This window comes from Dinoponera quadriceps, unplaced genomic scaffold, assembly GCF_001313825.1.
Source record: "Dinoponera quadriceps isolate SergipeBrazil2010 unplaced genomic scaffold, ASM131382v1 scaffold2548, whole genome shotgun sequence".
Lineage (NCBI taxonomy): Eukaryota > Metazoa > Arthropoda > Insecta > Hymenoptera > Formicidae > Dinoponera > Dinoponera quadriceps.
In genome coordinates this window covers 11,263-31,613 of record NW_014556564.1, presented here as the reverse complement: position 1 = coordinate 31,613, position 20,351 = coordinate 11,263, and the positions used below count along the sequence as shown (strand labels likewise).

Below are 20,351 nucleotides of genomic sequence, written 5' to 3'. Positions count from 1 at the left end.
TTATTGTCTAACAAGATTAAGATTATTTAAAATATATAAGATTTTATTATATTTGTGTTTATTTCAATTAAGTATTTTTTTATAAATGAAAATTAATTCCCTCCCATTATGTTTCATTAAAATTAATTATAATTTAAAAGTTTCGGGAAAAAAACGTTTTTTCTTCAATTTATAAATAGATTTTTTATTTCTTCTTTCTTTGGAAAAAGTAAATATGGTAGGTTTTAACACATGTGTATTTTTTTAAACGAATTTTTATACCCTTGGGACAGAAACTGAGAAAATCCGCGGAAAAATTGGGAAAAAACTAACCTGTTTTTTTGAAAATTTAGAAAATTGATATTTTTAAGACTCCTATTTTTTCATCACGGCCATTTTATGACGTCGAGAACACACCTTTAAAATTCTTGAGAAATATGTTGAAATAAAAAAATATATTCATAATATAACACCTGTAAAAAATCGAGCAGATCTGTAAAATATTAAGTGTGTATGCAAATTGTTAATCTTAATATATGATAAAAATGAAAAAAATTTGTAAAAAAACAGAACTCACTAAATTCTGATTAATCTGATCAATAATTTAAAATGACTTTTAATAAAGAATTATCTGCTGTATTTTGATGACGCAGATAAAAATTATTAACTTCTTCATTATTGTTAAACGACAATTACAGAATTGGAAATTAATGTTGGCAATTTTTATATTATTCATCGATCAAGTTAGTTTAATTTGAGTTTGATGGAAGTCACTCTAACACTTTTGTACACTTGCCTAGTGGGTCTATAGCTTTTTTTGCTTCAATTAATAAATAACCAATTAACAAAATAAAATTAACGTTGCATACAGTTTACCTTTTTAACCCTTTGCACTCGAGGTCTCCGGAGCGGAGCCATTTAAAATTTATTTTCAAACTCGAGAGTTCCGCTATGGAGACAATGCAAATAATTTTCAGTTCATAACATAAGGACAAAGACAAATCGTAAAAACTGTTGTGTATAGGATATTCCACTCTTGCTATTTGCATTTGAGTTTGAAGAGTTTGAAGACAAATTTTAAATGGCTCCGCTCCGGAGTCCTCGAGTGCAAAGGGTGAATTTACTACAACACACAGACGCGCGCACTACTTAACTAATTACTCTTAAATCTCGGTTTATGTAATGGAATAAGCATTATACAAAAGAAAATAATATTTATGTTATTGTAACCGAGAACATTCGTTTGAATATTGAGCTATATTAAAATTTGATTAAGATCACTAAATACAATTAACTGAGTTGAAACTTTCTAACTAAAACAGAGTTTTTGTCTGATAACACACACACACATTAACTTTCTTATGTTATTTTGTACGTTTTCTAATAAGAAGACAGAGAAACAAAGTCGTTTCATTGGCTATATTTTATCTTAATTTTTTAAGATCATATATAGTTAATGAAATTACTCTGTGTCCCTTGCTGTTATATCTTGGTAGAGAAATTATCTCTTTGTATAGTGACATGTCAACATTACAGTAATAGGGTTCTGTTTCTGCTTAAGGTTCTTGAATATTCACTATGGCTTCCTTTTTTAATGACGTCAGAAGCGCGGAAAGTCATGTCAATTTTTATGTTATTGTATATATCATGAGAAAAGCATTCGAGCCCGAACTTCAGGCGATTGTTTGGAAATATTTAAGAAGAATCCAACGGATTTCAAGAGATGATTGACCTGGAATCCCCACTACACATCAGAAATAAAAATGCAATAAAAACAGTGGATTGAACATGATGAATCGGTTCTGAAGAAAGCAAAGATTAGTCAATCAAGTGGAAAAGTGACGGCATCGGTTTTTTGAGATACCAAAGTAATTTTGCTAATTTATCTTGAAAAAGGAAAAACTATTGCTGGTCAATATTATACATCACTTTTGGACAAACTGAAAGTAGCAATTCAGGAAAAATGCCCGGAAATGATCAAGAAAAAAGTATTGTTTCACCACGATAAGAATCCGCTCATTCAAATTTAGTCACACGGTTATTTTGGAAACTTCGGAGAAAGTCTTTTCCGGGAAGGAATCGAGAAAAAATTGACAGAATTGAAGTTCGAAATCCTTCCGCATCTATTGTACTCGCCTGATTTGATTCTCTCAAACTTCCATCTGTTTCCGAAACTCAAAACATTCCTAGGTAAAAAGAAATTTCAGTCAAATGAAGAGTAGATCGACGCTGTTAACGGTTATTTCCATAGAGATATAAGAATAGAGGGAACAAGCCTGTAAGTGGAAGTGATAGAGGCAAAGAGAGAGATGGATGCCGAGTGTCCTATCTGTCTCTTTCTAGTTGAGCGCTGTGATTGGTTGTTACAATGAGCCACCAAGACGACCACGCGACGTCAGGAGGGGAGAAAGCAGACTAAAATTTCGTTTTGTAAATATGCGTGCACATGTGTGTAGAATTAAAATTCGTTAAATATTCGAACGTTAACAAAATAATAATTGGACGCGATTTGTTTAAAAATGAGGCATTGTTTGAAATGCAAGGCGGAGTCTTATCCTGGATGTAACCGCAGTTTTCACTCGTAAGAAAGTACAAATACGTAACCTCAAATAATTATATGTTATTTTTTCCTACATTTAAAAAAATATGTAAATGTGTAGGCTACCGAAGGATGTAGATATAAGGCGTAAATGGTTGAATATACTTCAACTACATTTGTATTTTGAAGTGAAAACAGCATATATTTGCAGTGATCATTTTAGCAATGAGAGTTTCTTTAAATTGGATGGAGAAAAATGTATAGCTATATCGTCGTTGGCGCGGCAGCCAATCCCAGCGCGTGACTAGAAAGAGACAGATAGGACACTCGGCATCCATCTCTCTCTTTGCCTCTATCACTTCCACTTACAGGCTTGTTCCCTCTATTCTTATATCTCTATGCATATATCCCTTGTTCCCTCTATTCTTATATCTCTATGGTTATTTCGGAGACTTCGAAGAAAATCTCTTCCGGGAAGGAATCGAAAACCTGGAGAAACGTTGGACCAAGTGTGTTGAGTTTTGAGGGGATTATATTGAAAAATACAATATAACTTGAATTAGATTTATTTTGTTTTCGTTGTCACACCGGAAACTTTTATTCTACCCTCGTATATATACATATACAATATATGTATATATACATAACAATATGTAGGGAGAAGAATGATGCGCGCATGTTGAACGGAATATAAATATATACGGTGTCGTATTTCTTATCCACGGAAATTGTGGACGTACCAAATGAAAACATTATCAGCAGTACAGGAAAGTGGATGCGGCGAAATAGATCTGTAAAAGTGGATGCAAATGGCGTATCAAATAGTCGCATAAAACGGTTAAGAAAAACGCCGGTGTGACCACTTTCAGGTTTCTCTTTGATGAAACTAATCGCACGAATTCAAGAATCGAATCCCAAACTCTCACTTCTAGAACTCTAAAGTTGCGTTCGGAAACACACACTGTGTGCATACTCGTACTACTATTATTAGTAGACATCAGCTGTTCTGAAACACCCAGATTGTACTTGTAATTCTGTCCTCTTGCCGGATCGAGATTGAATTTGGCCAATCAGTACAAAGTTAACTGAATTTAAGTTTAATAAAATTTACTGAACTTTGCACTGATTCATCAAATTTCAATTTAATCTCAATCTCCAATCCATAGTCTGATACGGGCTTTAGGGCTAAACACTTTCCCGAGTGCCTGGAACTAGGTATTTAGGATGAGGAGGAGGAAGGATAGTAGGAGACGTCAAAATAGGTTAGCTGCTCTCGGAAGCTGGTTTAAACGGAGTCTATAATGAGAATTTGAGGCGTAAGGTTTAAGAAATTGACCAATCATAATTGATTTTTTTTCTATAATTCGACTGTGATTGGTCAATTTCTTAAAGTTTCGAGTTTGAATTCTTATTGTAGATCCCGTTTTATGAATTATAAAAAAGAAAGCAAGTTAGTACGAAGTGAAGCACAGTTTGAGTGCTCACGGCCATATATTGGAATTGGCAGAAAGGTTAAATAACAAGAACAAGCTGTAACGATAATTCATCTAAAGATGGAAACAATATGGTGCTGAATCTCATGATTTATCTAGCCAATCAGGCGGTTTTCCTCAATATTGCTTCTCTATTTAACTAAGACTTTAATAGGAATAGGTAAAATCATCGATGTTTGAAGAATATTGATGTTCGCTCATTGAGAATGTGTTGTACGAATTTGTCGGATGTGCTGATTGGCTATCAAATAGAGAATTCTTAAAGTCCCTAACATTCTCTCTAGATATAATACCACTTCAATGAGCGAACATCGATGTTTTTCAAACTTCGATGATTTTGCCTATCTCAAATACGTAATATGAACTATAGACTTTCAGTGCAGCCAGTGGATTTTGGAACACAACCCTAAGTCCTAATCTACAATAGGTGCTTTAAGCCCTAAACTTTAAGAAATTGACCAATCACAATCGAATGTAAAGAGAATAATTAACTGTAATTGATCAATTTCTTAAAGCTTACGCCTTAAATTCTCATTGTAGACTCCGTTTAAGTTTCATTCTATAACAGATGTTTTATGCTCTAAGCCTTAAGAAATTGACCAATCACAGTCGAATGTAAACAGAATAATCGGCTGTGATTGGTTAATTTCTTAAGATTTAGAGCTTAAAGTACTTATTGTAGACCAGGACTAATTATAGTCGATGGACATGCATCGTTCGACAAACGCCGGCAAAACTCGGCAATTGAACGTGCAAGTACGACGCGAACAAAGTGGTACTGCGATAATTCCGTCTTTGTCTCGCGTCACGTCTCACCTGAACAATGAAAGTGCGCAACATAGGGTGAGTGGGAGAGGCAAGAAAGAGAAGAGGGAGAAAGAAAGAGAGAGGGAGAGAGAGGGAGAGTGAGAAAAAAGAACGAGCAGCGAAGGTGGGAGGGAAATCGCCCGTCTTGCGAGCCGTCATGGCTGAATCATTGTGAGAATACTCGTAGGAAAACCGATAACAAATGACGTTGCATCTGACTCATTAGGCGGCGAGTGTCGCGGTATCCGTCTCTCGGGATAAGGTTACAAGACACCTCTGACTCGGCTCAGTTGCGATTCAGGGGTTACGAGAAGAAAAGAAAGGGAGAGAAAGAAAAGAACAAACGAGAGCGATCGCTGACAATATAGTTCGATGCCGAGACTCGACGAGGTGAAGAAGACGGTGATACAGACGGTGTTTAGTGCGTGCGCGGCCGTGTGAAGCCGCTGTACGTACGTCCCCGATTGTGCCGCACAATGAACGGGTTAAGCTTGAGTGAACTGTGTTGCCTGTTCTGCTGTCCGCCCTGCCCGTCCAGGATCGCCGACAAACTGGCCTTCCTGCCGCCTGAGCCCACATACACGTTCGTCGAAGACGAGGGCTCTAAGTTCACCATCTCGCTGTCGGAGCGCGCCGAGTGGCAGTATACCGAGCGCGAGAAGGAGTCAGTGGAGGGCTTTTACGCGAGGACTTCGCGCGGCAATCGTATAGCATGCCTGTTCGTGCGCTGCTCAGCAACTGCGCGCTTCACCATCCTTTTTTCCCATGGCAATGCTGTCGATCTTGGTCAGATGTCGAGTTTCTACCTTGGTCTGGGCTCACGCATCAACTGCAACATATTCAGCTACGACTATTCTGGCTATGGTGTGTCAGGCGGCAAGCCGTCCGAAAAGAACCTGTACGCGGATATCGATGCCGCGTGGCACGCGCTACGTACACGCTACGGCATCAGCCCAGAGAACATAATACTGTATGGTCAGAGCATCGGCACTGTGCCCACGGTCGATCTCGCTGCACGCTACGAGGTTGGCGCGGTTGTGCTGCATTCGCCACTCATGTCTGGAATGCGAGTCGCCTTTCCAAAGACCAAAAGGACTTGGTTCTTCGACGCCTTTACCAGGTAAGAGACGATGATGACTCGTCTCTCCATCTCTCTTTCTGACCGCTGCACGCAGTTCATGTTGGCTACGAGTATCCTTTGATGTGGGATATATGCTCTTTATTATCGGGTGAGATCAGATATTTCACACGTGTGAACCTGCCGTACAGCTTTCCTTCTCTATCTCTTTTCCTCCTTTTTCACTCTTTCTTGTGCGCGCCTTTCCTTTCTCTCAAGTGTAAGGCCATGCACGTGGCATAAGGAAGAACCCCTCGTCGCATGAATCATTTGTCAGGATTTTGAATCGAAAAGATCAATACACAAAAATGAGTTAGAGAGAGACAAACCCGAGGATGCAGTTCTCGGGTTTTCAAGCTGTAACTTTGAATGTGTGACCATCGTCAAACGAAGAAGCGCGTAGTAAAAGGGAAATTTGGACAAGATTTGTTTGTTGAATTGCATCTTCTACACTTTGTTACTTTTCACTCGTTCCTGCATTTTTGGCACATGCATACACCTGTTTACGGACAGTAAGTACAGCTACAATGAACAAACAAAATCGGTATGACACTTGAAAGTTATACACACATACTGGGCAATAGAGAGTTAATATTAGGTTAACGTGAAATTCGTTATTTTCTCTCTTCATCCATTTTCTGTTTTCGAGCGAAATTATTAATTCGAATTTTTTTAATGGAAATCAAGTTGTTATCTTTCTCTAGTTGAGAAAAGGTTTGTCAAAATCAACACTGTGATATTGGTGATTAATGAAAATCACTTGGAAGCTGGGTAATTTCATTTCAAGCTTTTGTTCGATAGGTATAATGAATATTTTGCGTCAATTTGACATAGGTGACAATCTTCATACGTACATATGTTGCCCAAATTTGATACTTAATTTACGTTCTGAAATTTACTACCAGTACTGAAAATCCATATCCGTAACTTAAACTATAGATTTTTAACACTGGCAGTGAATATTGAAACGCAGCTTTAATATACAATTTCATTATTTCATATTATATATATGTTCATTTTTTTAATTATACAAGGATTATCTGGAAAATGAAATAAACGTCGAAATTGTTTCTCATAAGTTTTCGAAAATATAGAAGAAACCCGTCCATAGAATATTTAGAGAATATTTTCCATTCTATAATAGCGTAAACATAGTTATAAGTGGTTGCAAAATATCGCAAGACAGTTGTAAACTACCAGTTGTAAAATGTATTGTGAAAGAAGATTGAACTTCTTTCATGACTACGATAGCGTAAGAGTCAATCAATCAAGGTGTTGTTACGAAAATGAATGTGATGATAACTGCATTCTGATTAATTGCCATACGACGTATCCGTTGTAGATTAATCTGTTGCACAACATTAATTAAGGGCCGTCTACATTGGAGGTAATAGCATTGCGGAGTAAGAGAGTTTTTTTAGTGGAATAAAGCGTAACACCAGGAGCAAAGAACCATTTACAATAGCTTTAAAGTATGTACCAAGCCATAAGCAGTAAGCTAATGGACCAATTGGACTTTTACAGTTTAAAGGACCTTCTATATTAGAAGTAAGCAATAATCAGTAAAGAGTGTCTACTTGGAAATAAGCAATATTAAGTAAGGAGTAGTGTATTGACTGGTAGTAAAGCAATAGGAAATAGGAGATGATCCATTTCGCTTATTCCCGGTGTTACGCTTTATTTCACTGAAAAAACTTACTCCCTATTCCGCAGTGTTACGTTTTAAACATGGTCTACAATGAGCAGTAGCAGTAGTACATTTATAAGAAGTAAGGGTAAGAAATTAATTATAGTCGATTATTCTCCTTACATTCGAATATAATTAGTCAATTTCTTATTCTTATTTTTTATGAACATACTCCTATTGTTCATTGTAGATTTCGCTTAAAAGACCGTCTACATTGGAGGTAATACGGAGTATTGAGTAAGAGATTTTTCAATAGAATAAAACGAAACATCGGGAGTAGTGAAATGGATCATTCCCATCTTCTACTCCTTACTACTTTACTATTAATCAGTACCCTACTCTTTATTTATTACTGTTTACTTCTAATGTGCACGGTCCTTAATATAGACGATCCTTTACACTACTGTAGAACAGTTTTAACAAAGCCTACTCTATCAGTAAATCTCCAAAAAGACTAGACATTTTTTCGTAATATATTTTCTGTCTGAAATCGGGAAAGCGGCCATAACCATTTCCTTCAATTCTTTTGCGATCTTTTTCCCAGCTAAAATGTCTGAAGAAAAACGTACAGATGAAAATTCAACGAGACGAGACCCAGACTACGTGGTGAACGCCGCGGAATCTCTCATTTTCGTTGTTCAAGGCAAGCTTCATCTGCTCAGATCGGTACCTCATCATGCAGAAATTTGACTAGCATAATAATGGAACACGTGTTATCTGAAAATGATATAGAAATATATAAAGATAGGCCGTGTTAAATAATTCATGATTTTTTTATATTTTTGAAAGTAAAACTTGGAATAATTGCGATCTGCACCATATTTTCTGGACGGCCGTCGTATTGTACACACTGCCCTGACATGATTAACATTACGAAAAAATTATTGGCGATGCTGAAAGTATAACATGAAATAGCTAAAAGAAACAGATTCTGAATCTTATATGATAAGATTCGTGCTAGAATTAATTTATAGAATTGACCGAATTTGATGGTAAAAATAATTTCAATATGATATTTTGCAGCACTGTTTGTCGATTCGACGATCACTGTTGATATATTTTTCATTCGCGCTAAGTTGGCTACTGTAACATGTACGGTACTGTAACATGTATTCGTAAATACACGTAACGATTTTGAATATACATTCACAAGTAGCGTGTATAAAATATTCACAAAATATATTTCCTATGGAAATGCGCGTTTATATGATAAATTTTATCTCCGAAAATTGTATCGTGTGGTACTTCTATAAAATATATACTGTATTTATAATGCAGATATATGTTCTCTAAGTCGTTGCTAATATTTTGCGAATGTGTTTTTGCTCCATGTGGTTCGTCGGGTAAGATCGTTGATATCTCCACTGAAAAATTACATAAAGTTTATGACCGTCGTTCAAATATATACTTATGTCATGTGGATGTGTGCTTGTGAAGCCTGTGCGTTACGCACGATTTGTATTATAATACGTTCTGCTAATTGATTTTGTGCGGCTTTTATAATATCTTTTATAATATCGATAATTATCTGCACGTAATAGTAATTTATGTTGTTTACATGGAAATATAAATAGGCGTACCGACTGATAATGTAACTTATATAACTTAACACGCGCGAAGACTGCCAACGATACCCGGGTACCGGTAACGATGATTTATAAAATTTATTTAGAATATATCTGTTTGTTATCTGCGATGCTGTATCTCGAGTATTATATGTTCGAGCCGTTTAATACATTTTCTTTTTCATATCGTATTTTTTCATTGTACGAGTTTTGTGTTAGCAATTTTTATTGGAATAAACACATATTCTTTATGAAGTACTAGGTTTGCACACCAAATTTTTTTAAAAATTATGACTCGCTCAAAATTATTGTTTGTATATTAAAAAAAAATTAGAAAACCGTCTAAATGTCTAGAGAAAAAGTATTGAATTGATGTTGTTTAATTTATTTGTAAGAATTAATACTTTGAAACTGATTAATTCTGTTTCCAATTTTATTTGACAAATGTGATAGATTCAATTTTTATACTAATTCAACATACAGTTTAATACATTTTCTTTTTCATATCGTATTTTTTCATTGTACGAGTTTTGTGTTAGCAATTTTTATTGGAATAAACACATATTCTTTATGAAGTACTAGGTTTGCACACCAAATTTTTTTAAAAATTATGACTCGCTCAAAATTATTGTTTGTATATTAAAAAAAAATTAGAAAACCGTCTAAATGTCTAGAGAAAAAGTATTGAATTGATGTTGTTTAATTTATTTGTAAGAATTAATACTTTGAAACTGATTAATTCTGTTTCCAATTTTATTTGACAAATGTGATAGATTCAATTTTTATACTAATTCAACATACAGTTTAATACATTTTCTTTTTCATATCGTATTTTTTCATTGTACGAGTTTTGTGTTAGCAATTTTTATTGGAATAAACACATATTCTTTATGAAGTACTAGGTTTGCACACCAAATTTTTTTAAAAATTATGACTCGCTCAAAATTATTGTTTGTATATTAAAAAAAAATTAGAAAACCGTCTAAATGTCTAGAGAAAAAGTATTGAATTGATGTTGTTTAATTTATTTGTAAGAATTAATACTTTGAAACTGATTAATTCTGTTTCCAATTTTATTTGACAAATGTGATAGATTCAATTTTTATACTAATTCAACATACANCGCACGATTTGTATTATAATACGTTCTGCTAATTGATTTTGTGCGGCTTTTATAATATCTTTTATAATATCGATAATTATCTGCACGTAATAGTAATTTATGTTGTTTACATGGAAATATAAATAGGCGTACCGACTGATAATGTAACTTATATAACTTAACACGCGCGAAGACTGCCAACGATACCCGGGTACCGGTAACGATGATTTATAAAATTTATTTAGAATATATCTGTTTGTTATCTGCGATGCTGTATCTCGAGTATTATATGTTCGAGCCGTTTAATACATTTTCTTTTTCATATCGTATTTTTTCATTGTACGAGTTTTGTGTTAGCAATTTTTATTGGAATAAACACATATTCTTTATGAAGTACTAGGTTTGCACACCAAATTTTTTTAAAAATTATGACTCGCTCAAAATTATTGTTTGTATATTAAAAAAAAATTAGAAAACCGTCTAAATGTCTAGAGAAAGTTTAATACATATACATGCAATGATATGTACAATTTCATTATACGTAGCTTGAATTAATGTACAAAATGTTCCATACAACATAATATTTTCATGTAGGAAACTCTATTCATGTAAAAAAAAATGAATCGAAAAGTGTTTTACGCCAGGTTTTGTTTTCGAAGAGATTGATCTCGGAAACTGGAAACTCGATAATACTTTCAAATTTTTTTTTAATTGTGTTCTCTTTGACGATTTTGTGTCATATGTTGCAACCTTAATCTTTCAATCTTCAACAGTTCACTCTTCCTCATTGTTATCTCGTGTAAAATTTGAATATTATTATTTTTTTACAGCATAGATAAAGTACCGAAGGTAACATCTCCTGTATTGGTGATTCATGGCACTGAAGACGAAGTGATAAATTTTAGCCATGGTCTAGCAATTTACGAAAGATGTCCACGAGCAGTAGAACCACTATGGGTCGAGGTATCAAAAATTGATTGAAAAATGCCTGACATATTCTTTTTAAATATATTTTATTTCGGCTATCACATTCTGTCTGTGTATATCTCATATATTATTACATATATCTATATCTTAATATATAATTCCATAACGTTCCTTTTTTTGTTAAGGGTGCTGGCCATAATGATGTAGAGTTATACAATCAATACCTTGAACGACTGAAGCAATTTGTAAGCGTGGAATTGGTAAACTGACGGCGACTCAGCCTCTCCCAGAGCCAGGGGGGGCAAGGAGGGGGCCACATGCATGCGAGCAGTCAGGGACGTACTATTTCCAACAATTCTAATACCATCAGCTCAATTTCGACTAGCTCTCCGACGGAGAAGCTTGTCTAGCAATCGCCTCCCACAGGGGAGAAGACGCCCGTCCTTCCCTGTGATGAAGAATCATCTTTTGCCTCCGTAGACGATGTATTCTTCTTTTGCGAGCAGCAGCAACAGCAGCAAGTTGTATGCCAGGAAACTCATCGCCCTGGATCCTTCAAGAAAACGCGATCCAAAGACGAGAATCCAAATGCTGAAGATAATTCGAAAAAGTGTAGCGTAAGATCGGAGAGTAAGAATTTTAAGAAAGATTTCTCCACGAACGCAAAGGACAAAGGGCAGAGCAAGGTCGTCACTGACGAAAAGAAAGTAACCGATTGCCACGATTTTCGATTTAACCGTACCGACAAAGTTACCAAGAAATATACTTACCTGCCGAAAAATTTGAAGAACCCTTTTGCTCAGAACCAGAAAAATATCGTTCACAGAAGCTTGAAGAACTCGTTCGGTCAGAATCACAAGAAGACAGACAGCCAAAGAGCTCACACGACCTTGATCGATATACTAGTAGAAGACTGCCGACAATGCGCGATCGGAGAAAAGTCGGTCGCATCGTTTTCCAATGCTTCCGGTGATGTTAAAAGGGATATTACGGATTGTAGAGGTACTCTCACTCAGCCCACAGCTGAGAAAAAGTCTCCAGGATCTCGATTCAAGTACAATTGCATAGAGTCGACGTTGGAGCTGAATAGTGCTAACAAAAACAATGGACAACGTTATTACAACAAAATCTCGATCGTAGACAATATAACGAAGTGTAAGAAGTCCGATGAGGTACACACGGAAACCACCAAGAAATTTTTCTGGGGTTGCACGTGTACCAAGATGAGGAGGAAGGGTCTGGAGAAGTGTAAGGAACAGGAAAAGAGTGACTCTATTGAGAGCTTTGACTCTTACAACGATGCCAAGCAATTAAAAAAGAAGAAACCTGCTTGTAGCCCATTGAAAAAACTCGGCCGATCGTCCCTAACGGTAGGTTCGGACAAGATCGCGATAAATCTGCCAAAATATTCCCCTTGCGCGAGCAGGTTAGCCGCGGGTTCAAAAATCTTATCATCCGACTTAGCGGCGGATCCGGATAGTCCGCTTCACGTTCCACGCTCGAGAAGTCCGTCTAATGTCGACATACAGCAAACCGAGAATTCTGCGAAACCCTCGGAGAGAACGTCGATGCAGGCTAGCCTGTCATTGAACATACAACAGTTTCAAAGGAGCCGATATACGCCACGTAGCAGGAGCGTAGGCGACAGCTGTGTAACATCACCTACCAGCGAAGCGACCACTGTCAGTTATTCGCCCACCGGAACGGAAATATTGTCTCTAGAAGAAGTTGGACCACATACGTCGTCGGCCGAAGGCTCGGTCAGTTATTCGGAGGTTAAGGAGAAATTGGAAGTCGTCGAGTGTTCTGACAAAGTCAACAGAAGAACGACTCTGGAGACGAAGTGTTAATGAAGCGGGCTATTCGTGACAACACAACGTTGTGATTAGCNTCTCTCTCTCTCTCTCTCTCTCTCTCTCTCTCTCTCTCTCTCTCTCTCTCTTCCACGTATATACGTCTCTTTTATGAAGGAAAGGATCACAGTCTTGTATAACCTGCGTTCGTCGTAACCCGCTTGGGCTGTAATGTGTTAGTGAGAAATTATACACACAGGCGACTATATACAACAGGCGTTTATAAGATTTACTATATTTCTAGAAATGTGAAATATATATATATACATATATGTGTGTGTGCGCGTGTGTGTGTACATATATATATGTATATATATGTGTGTGTGTGTGTGTGTGTGTATATTCAAAGCATAACGCTCGTATGTAAGGAGAATGTATCAAACTAAACAGGGAAATTATGTGCCATTTTGCATATTTCGCAATAATTATTAAAGAATTAAACAATATGAGGCACATTTTTTTGTCACATGGCTCAATGTCGTATGCAACTCATTATGTTACTCCGCCTCTCATCACAATTGTTCAGAGAAAAGGTAAGATATCTTACAAATTGGTAGCCATTTTCTTTTAGACGTGCTTAGCGAATCCGTCCTACCATTTTCCATGCGCTTATTTGCTCATATTGTTTAATTTCTTAATAATTATTGTGGAATTTGCAAAATGATACATGATTTCCTTGTTCAATTTATTCCGTCCTACTTTTACGCGAGCATTATATTTTGAATTGTCAGACACCTTGTGTCTACACCCTGTATATACACACATATATACGCATGCATATATATATAAACACACATACATAGGGTGTCTGGACTTAGCGGTCGAAATACTCGTAAGTAGAACTTGTTGAACTCAATAGAAAAATCCCCCACTTTGCAAATTATTTTTCATCTTGCAAACTATCACGATTATTGATATTGATTAAAGAAAGTCGGTGAATTATTTATTGATCAATTTTCTTCTATTGATATCTTAATAATTATCGCGATAGTTTTTAAAATAAGAAGGATTTCTCTACTCGGTTTAACGAATTCTACTATCTACGAGCATTCTAATAAGAGTTCAGACATCCTGTATATGGGACATATATGTGCATATATGAGTATACATATGTGTGTGTGCGTGCGTTCGTGCGTGCGTGCGTGTGTTCACGCGCGCGCACGTATATGTATGTGTGTGTACACACGACATACACACTTATGCATACTGAATATTCTTACTTACATATACACACACACATTTACGTGCACGCATGCGACGTAGACGCGCAGATGTTATTAAGAACCGTTTTTGCAGAATAGCTTGCAAAACGTTGTTGCAACAAATGCGTCGAATATTATTATTTTTATTATCCTCCTTAAAGTTAGGGAATATCGTTGGAATAGTTCGCACATGTCGCTATATTAGTTTGTTTCGGAGAAATGTTAAGCAGGTGTTGGTAATGTGCAGTAACTTTGCGCAAAGGTATCTGGCTGAATCTCCGTATTTTCCTCATTTATGCGATTGATATTGTCATTTTTTTCTTAAGAATCGAGCCTTTAAAAACTCTGATATCGAACTTATTGATCAGTATAGTTTTTGTAAAAGCATTTTACGGCATTACGTTACTTCTTGTCCGTTTTTGTTCAATTGAGGTAGATTTTCAGAGGGATTTGAGTTTTTATTTTGTACTTTACGCATATCACACATTCCAGCATAGTTCGATCTCGTGAGAAATCAAGTTCAGCATGAGTAGTTGTATTTTTTGAAGTTGTATGTTTTCGCAAGCAATTCGTATCGTCGACATCAATGACGACGGACGACAGTCGTAATGATAACAAGGACAATTTTTATGTCTGTGGCGAATACGTGTGTGCGTGTGCGTATGTGTGTGTGTGTGTGTGTGGGTGCGCGTGTGTGTGTGTGTGCGTGCGTTCGTTCGTGCGTGCGTGCGGGCACGGGGAGAATTTGGAAATCTTCCAAAGTAGTAAAAATGTAGCTCGCAATGACACGCATGAAAACAACGAGCAGGGATAAAATTGGTGACGAGTGATCTTGCCCCCGCAAGTCGGATCTTGTCGGGAGCCTAATTACCAGAACGGAAATCCTGTAAGCAACAATAAGAATGCAAATAGCTAGGGACAATATTACTGCCAAACTTGACTATGAATTAGTTAATTTCTAAAGAAGTGATGCGTGCGGAAGACCTCGTCTATATAGGTACGTTTCTCGTTAGTATTTTTATATCTCGATATAATGTAAATACAGTACAGTTAAACCTTTTTCTTTATCAACGTATGCGACAATGTGGGGCGTTTCGCGCCGGATATCCACCGATGTGAAGTAACGTGCTGCGAAACGCATGCCCTCTTGCGTAAAAAAAAGAAAGCAATTTTGCTATTTCTACAGCAAGATTGTTGATATTTTTTACCGATAGTCAAAATTGTTTATTGGATACCGCCGATGTCAGTGTTGTGCGAAATGGAAATTTTAAGGCGAGTTAAAGTACCAATTTTACGTATTTACGAGATAAGGAGTTGAGTAAGTAAGTAAACAAGCCGGTTTTTACCGTTCAGGCTGTTTGTGCCACAATATATACCCTCGCATCTCGTTGGAAATATTAAAAACAGAAGTGCAATGAGGTATAACAAACGTAATGAAGAACGTAAGAAGAAAATAAGCAAATTAGTTATAAAACGTTTAAAAACAAAAGTAAGCAAGCAAGGCTTCACTATGCTTTGCACAGCGTTCTCACGATAAGGCTTTATTTTACACGTACACGGCGATACAAGTGTTCGTGGTAGATCCTGACGGGGACACACACTCCACCGACAGTAGAGCTAATGTCTCAAATGTCGCATTGAATGAAACCGAGCAAATGGTAGCGAGCGACAAATAACACAACCTGATGAGCGAAACGAAATGTACCGAGAAATATTTCGGACTTATTTAGATAAATCTAGATTTAATTTCTTTCTATGGCGAAGATAACATGAACATTTGAACATATTGTGTATCTTTTTTTATGTTCGAAATTAATTCCGCAGTTGGTTGATAGACAATCCTGCGAATTTGAAACAATTGGCAGAAACGACGAATATACTAGGCTCTGTAGAGAATTAATTTCACATACACGGAGGAAAAAGATTGGTTAAAAGAAAAAAAGAGGATTGAATTAACTGACTGATCAATTAAAGCTTTGGAGTAATCGCTGCGGCTATATTGGATTTCGTGACATCATAGGCGAAAAATGATATGTTTAAAAATATTGCGTGCTATTTGCAAATAAAGAAGTATTTGGATAAAACAACGCTTGAGGTCGTTTAAAAACTTTTGTGAAAATGGATGAAAACTTTCCTTTTCCTTCCTGACAGTCAATAAATGAACATAAAAGGCACGTGAAATAAGGCCCTGTTCATGTGAAAAACACACGATTTCATATTTGAAAGAAGTGGAAAATATGCTTCCATGTATCAAATTTCAAGCTAATCTTAGATTTCGTCCATTTTTACGGGTTTAATAAGTATGTTACAAGGCACATCTGCATAGTTATGTAAATAATAAGAAAATAGCACGCAATACAAAATTTCGTCGTCAACACACTACTCTTCACTCATATAAGTGCGGTCTGGCAAGCGTTACAAATACTTCGAAGCGTTTCTCATTCTTTTCCTTCCTTTCCTCGAAACCAAAAGATAAATGAAAAAGGAGAAACGCTTCGAAATATTTGTAGCGCTTGCTAAACCGTACTCTATTATTCCATCTTTTGTCGTTCTGAATTGTGTTACTACTGTTAACGCGGAGTTCTTGGCTGAATATTTCGGAGCGTTAAATGAAGGAAACAGAATTTCTGGTCGTAAGAATCGAATTTAGAGTTCATAAGAATTATATATAGGATATTAATAGAAAATTTCTGTTTTAACAAAAACCCGTTTGGTTCATTTATTGTCGCGTTAATTCGACTAATCTTTTTTCTCTGTATATCATCGAAAAAATAAAAAATTCGCCGTAAATTTATTCTCATCATAGACGTCGAATTACACGCGTTAAAAAAATTGTGCAAAAATATATGCGTTTCAAGAGCTAAAGGTCAAAGTTGAAATATACTTCGAAATTTTTAATATATATATTGGCTGCATTTATCAGAAAAAGTAGCTAGTAAGTACTTTCCGCTGCGCTTTGCAATTGTTGTAAAATTTCTGCTGAACGACACTTAGCAATTTACGCTGCTCTAACATGTTTACTAAATGATCCAGTGTATTAAAAATATGCTAGGGAAAATGGCGATCGCTTAGCAAATATGTTGAAAAAGCCTTAATCGTTGGTGTTGTTCAGCAGAAAATCTTATAACAATTGCAAAGCTGCTAGCAGCGAGGCGCAAAGAGCTTACTAAGCTGCTTTTTCTGCTGAACGCAACTTATATTTACGGTTAAATTGCATCTAGAAATTTTGATTGATTCAAATATTTCTGAAAAAATTCCATTGCAAAATTGCCGAAAACATTCCTTATATATTATACAACGTATCCAACGCAAGGCGTGCCAAACCATATAGAATGTATGTAACAGATCAAGCTGAGAAGTAGGACCGATATCATTTTGTGAAATACTAGATAATTTATGAATTATTAATGAAAATGGATAAGTGAATCTGCGCGCGTGATACAGTGGACGCACCGCCACACAACTTGATTCGACGCGATCGGCATGGAAAATGGCTGATCGCGCAACTATCTATTAGCAATGGTGAGTATCAGATGGCAACAGAAGGCGGAAAAATGATCTGAGCGGCTCGTGGACGATTGTTTGTCAACGTGCCACCCGCGTATCGTCGTGACGCGTCAGGCGCATCGATTCATGCGGCAGTCCGCTCACCATATCGAGTACGCTGATTCGCCTATTTATTTTTGTTAATAACTCGAAATTTTACGTAATATTTTACAAAATAATATCAGTCCTATTTCTTAGTTTAATATGTTGTACAGTAGACTCCCGTATAACGCGGTTAATAAGTTACGCGCTATATGAATTCGCGTTATAGGAAATCATGCTGTACGGGAATTTTTCTCGCATAACGCGTATAATCTAAAGTAACACGTTTGAAATGATTATTGCTATGCCAACCAAAAAACCTTTTATTTCATTGAAATTTAATAAAGATATAATTATACAAATTTATATTTTGTTTTAAAAAATTTTTTTTAATTGAAAACTTCGTTATCGTTATATTAAGAGTGACCGCGTCAAAAAACAAAACAACGATGAAACAGAAGAAGTCGATGCGTTGTACGAAGAATCGTTTTATATGAAAACAGTAGTCGTAATATCTTTGGCGTGTTTTAGGAATTCACGTTGTAAGAACTCGCGTTATACGGGAGTCTATTGTTATGTTTTGTGTGGTTTGACACGCCTCGCGTCGGACACTAAACATGGAGTGTAGTATTTCAAATGTAATGAGAGAAGGAGAGAAAGAGAAAAAACGTGAATATGTCGTAAAAATTTTTATTCTAAACAGAATGTTAAAGTAAAAATCATAGGGGACACATAGCGACTGTAATAGCTTCATGGATGATAGTTTATCATGGATAACATTCTTCCCACAGAATAACAGGCTAATTAACGCGTTTTTATAGAAAACACGGTCTTTTTTCTAAGTTACTTTTTCTAAGTTGCTTTTTTAGGGTTTGTATAAAAGAAATTCTCTCTATTCTAAGAGCGAGGATTAAAATTTGGTCTCTTCCGCTAGCTATATTGGTTTTGTGACATCATAGGCGAGAAATGACATACAGTCAATTTCTTGCAATATGCAGCTTAATTTTCCTTGAAAAACAATGATTTTGTAATCTTGAAACCTGTAAAATGTGCAGAAAATTGAGATATCTAGCTGATATGTCACGTAGAATCGTAAAAAATTCTTCAAATAACGAATCATTTTTCAGCCATATTCGGGCGGTCGTAATAGCTGAAAAATGAACTGTTATTTCAAGAATTATTTTGTGTTTCTACATGACATATCGGCCAGATATCCAAGTTTTTTGCACATTTTACAGGTTTCAAGATTACGAAATCATTGTGTTTTTTGGAGGAAATTAAAAAATAAAGCTACATGTTGAAAGCAACTTACTGCATGTCATTTCTCGCCTATGATGTCACAAAACCAATATAACTAGCAGAGGGAACCGAGTTTTAAACGAAATTTATACTAGTTTTCTCGATATTCGTTTAAATTCTAACCATTAAAAATTTCTATATTCTTTTAATGTCGTATGTTAATAGAAGCTGCTTGTGAATGTCTAATTTTGTTATATTTGTTGTTCTTGAATACATTTAGATTAAAAGATCGACTTGACAGTATGATTATACTCACAGTAACATTTCTGTTAAAACGAAAGAACAGAAATGCAAAAATTTTAAGATCTGTGATATAAATTTTTCCCCGTCTAATTTACCTTTCCTGCGATTTTGTGAAGTCCGTCAAGGGAAATATGTGTAAATATATGGCACTTTGTTTTTTCTTTTTATTTTCCGAAAATTGCTTTATTTATAATTGAACTGCAGAGATTAAAATCGTCATTAGAATTCGACGTTTGCACATCGGTATTGCGTAACGACCGAAACAAAAACTAGCCCGATTGTCACCGGTATAATGATCTGTGTATCGGGTATAACATATATCTTTCCTGTAATTCCCGTTATACTAGTATTATTCCCCGATATTACTGCTGTTGCGTTACTAGACATCGATATTGCCGAAGCAATCGGATTTGTTTTTGCGTATTTATCGCAAAAATTCGCCATGGCCGAGAACACACAAATTTGATTCACTTCACAACTGTAAGAACATAATAATGATTGTAATTAACACATTGATTGCCCCGTCAATTTCTATGGAACGTTTGATGGTTTAACTAAAGTTTGAGCAACCAAAAATGAACAAATGCAATTTTTAACACATGCGTTTATATTATTTCATTTTATTAGCTTTTTTACTGATCCTACATCTAACTAGATATACGCAATTCACATCTTATACGTAAATTAATGAGATGCGTTAGTAGCGCTTTTCATCGATAATCACTGTGACAGTCAACGTGTTAAAAGTAAAGTTTCAAGTCTACAAGAAAAAATATATTGTTAAATACATCGTATTTCTTTCTTTTTTTTGTGATATTTTTTACAGTATGCACTTCAAGGGAATTATCGTTCTATAAATATGATTAAGCTAATAATTGACGCCTTCAATAATACAATAGCAGTATATTGATCATAATTAACCGATATTGTGCCAGAAAAGTATATATATG

At 35.7% G+C, this 20,351-nt stretch overlaps 2 protein-coding genes across 2 annotated transcripts; both read left to right on the top strand.

The window, feature by feature from the left end:
* The first annotated feature begins 4,755 nt into the window (after positions 1–4,755).
* On the top strand, positions 4,756–11,733 carry LOC106747848 (alpha/beta hydrolase domain-containing protein 17B). The gene is made up of 3 exons (XM_014625789.1): positions 4,756–5,938; positions 11,120–11,252; positions 11,402–11,733. Exons 1-3 carry the CDS (start codon positions 5,295–5,297, stop codon positions 11,483–11,485), a joined length of 861 nt encoding a protein of 286 aa, XP_014481275.1. The 5' UTR covers positions 4,756–5,294; the 3' UTR covers positions 11,486–11,733.
* Positions 11,538–19,389, top strand: LOC106747846. Its single transcript, XM_014625785.1, has 2 exons — positions 11,538–11,555; positions 11,627–19,389. The coding sequence occupies exons 1-2, from the start codon at positions 11,538–11,540 to the stop codon at positions 13,064–13,066; spliced, it is 1,458 nt and encodes a 485-aa protein (XP_014481271.1). The 3' UTR covers positions 13,067–19,389.
* The last annotated feature ends 962 nt before the right edge of the window (positions 19,390–20,351 follow it).

Bases quoted from the DNA above. Each gene is read 5' to 3' on its own strand.
- LOC106747848 (XM_014625789.1), top strand. From the start codon at position 5,295: ATGAACGGGTTAAGCTTGAGTGAACTGTGTTGCCTGTTCTGCTGTCCG. The intron at 5,939-11,119 runs GTAAGAGACGAT...ATTTTTTTACAG, and splicing joins TTCTTCGACGCCTTTACCAG to CATAGATAAAGTACCGAAGG. The intron at 11,253-11,401 runs GTATCAAAAATT...TTTTTTGTTAAG, and splicing joins TAGAACCACTATGGGTCGAG to GGTGCTGGCCATAATGATGT.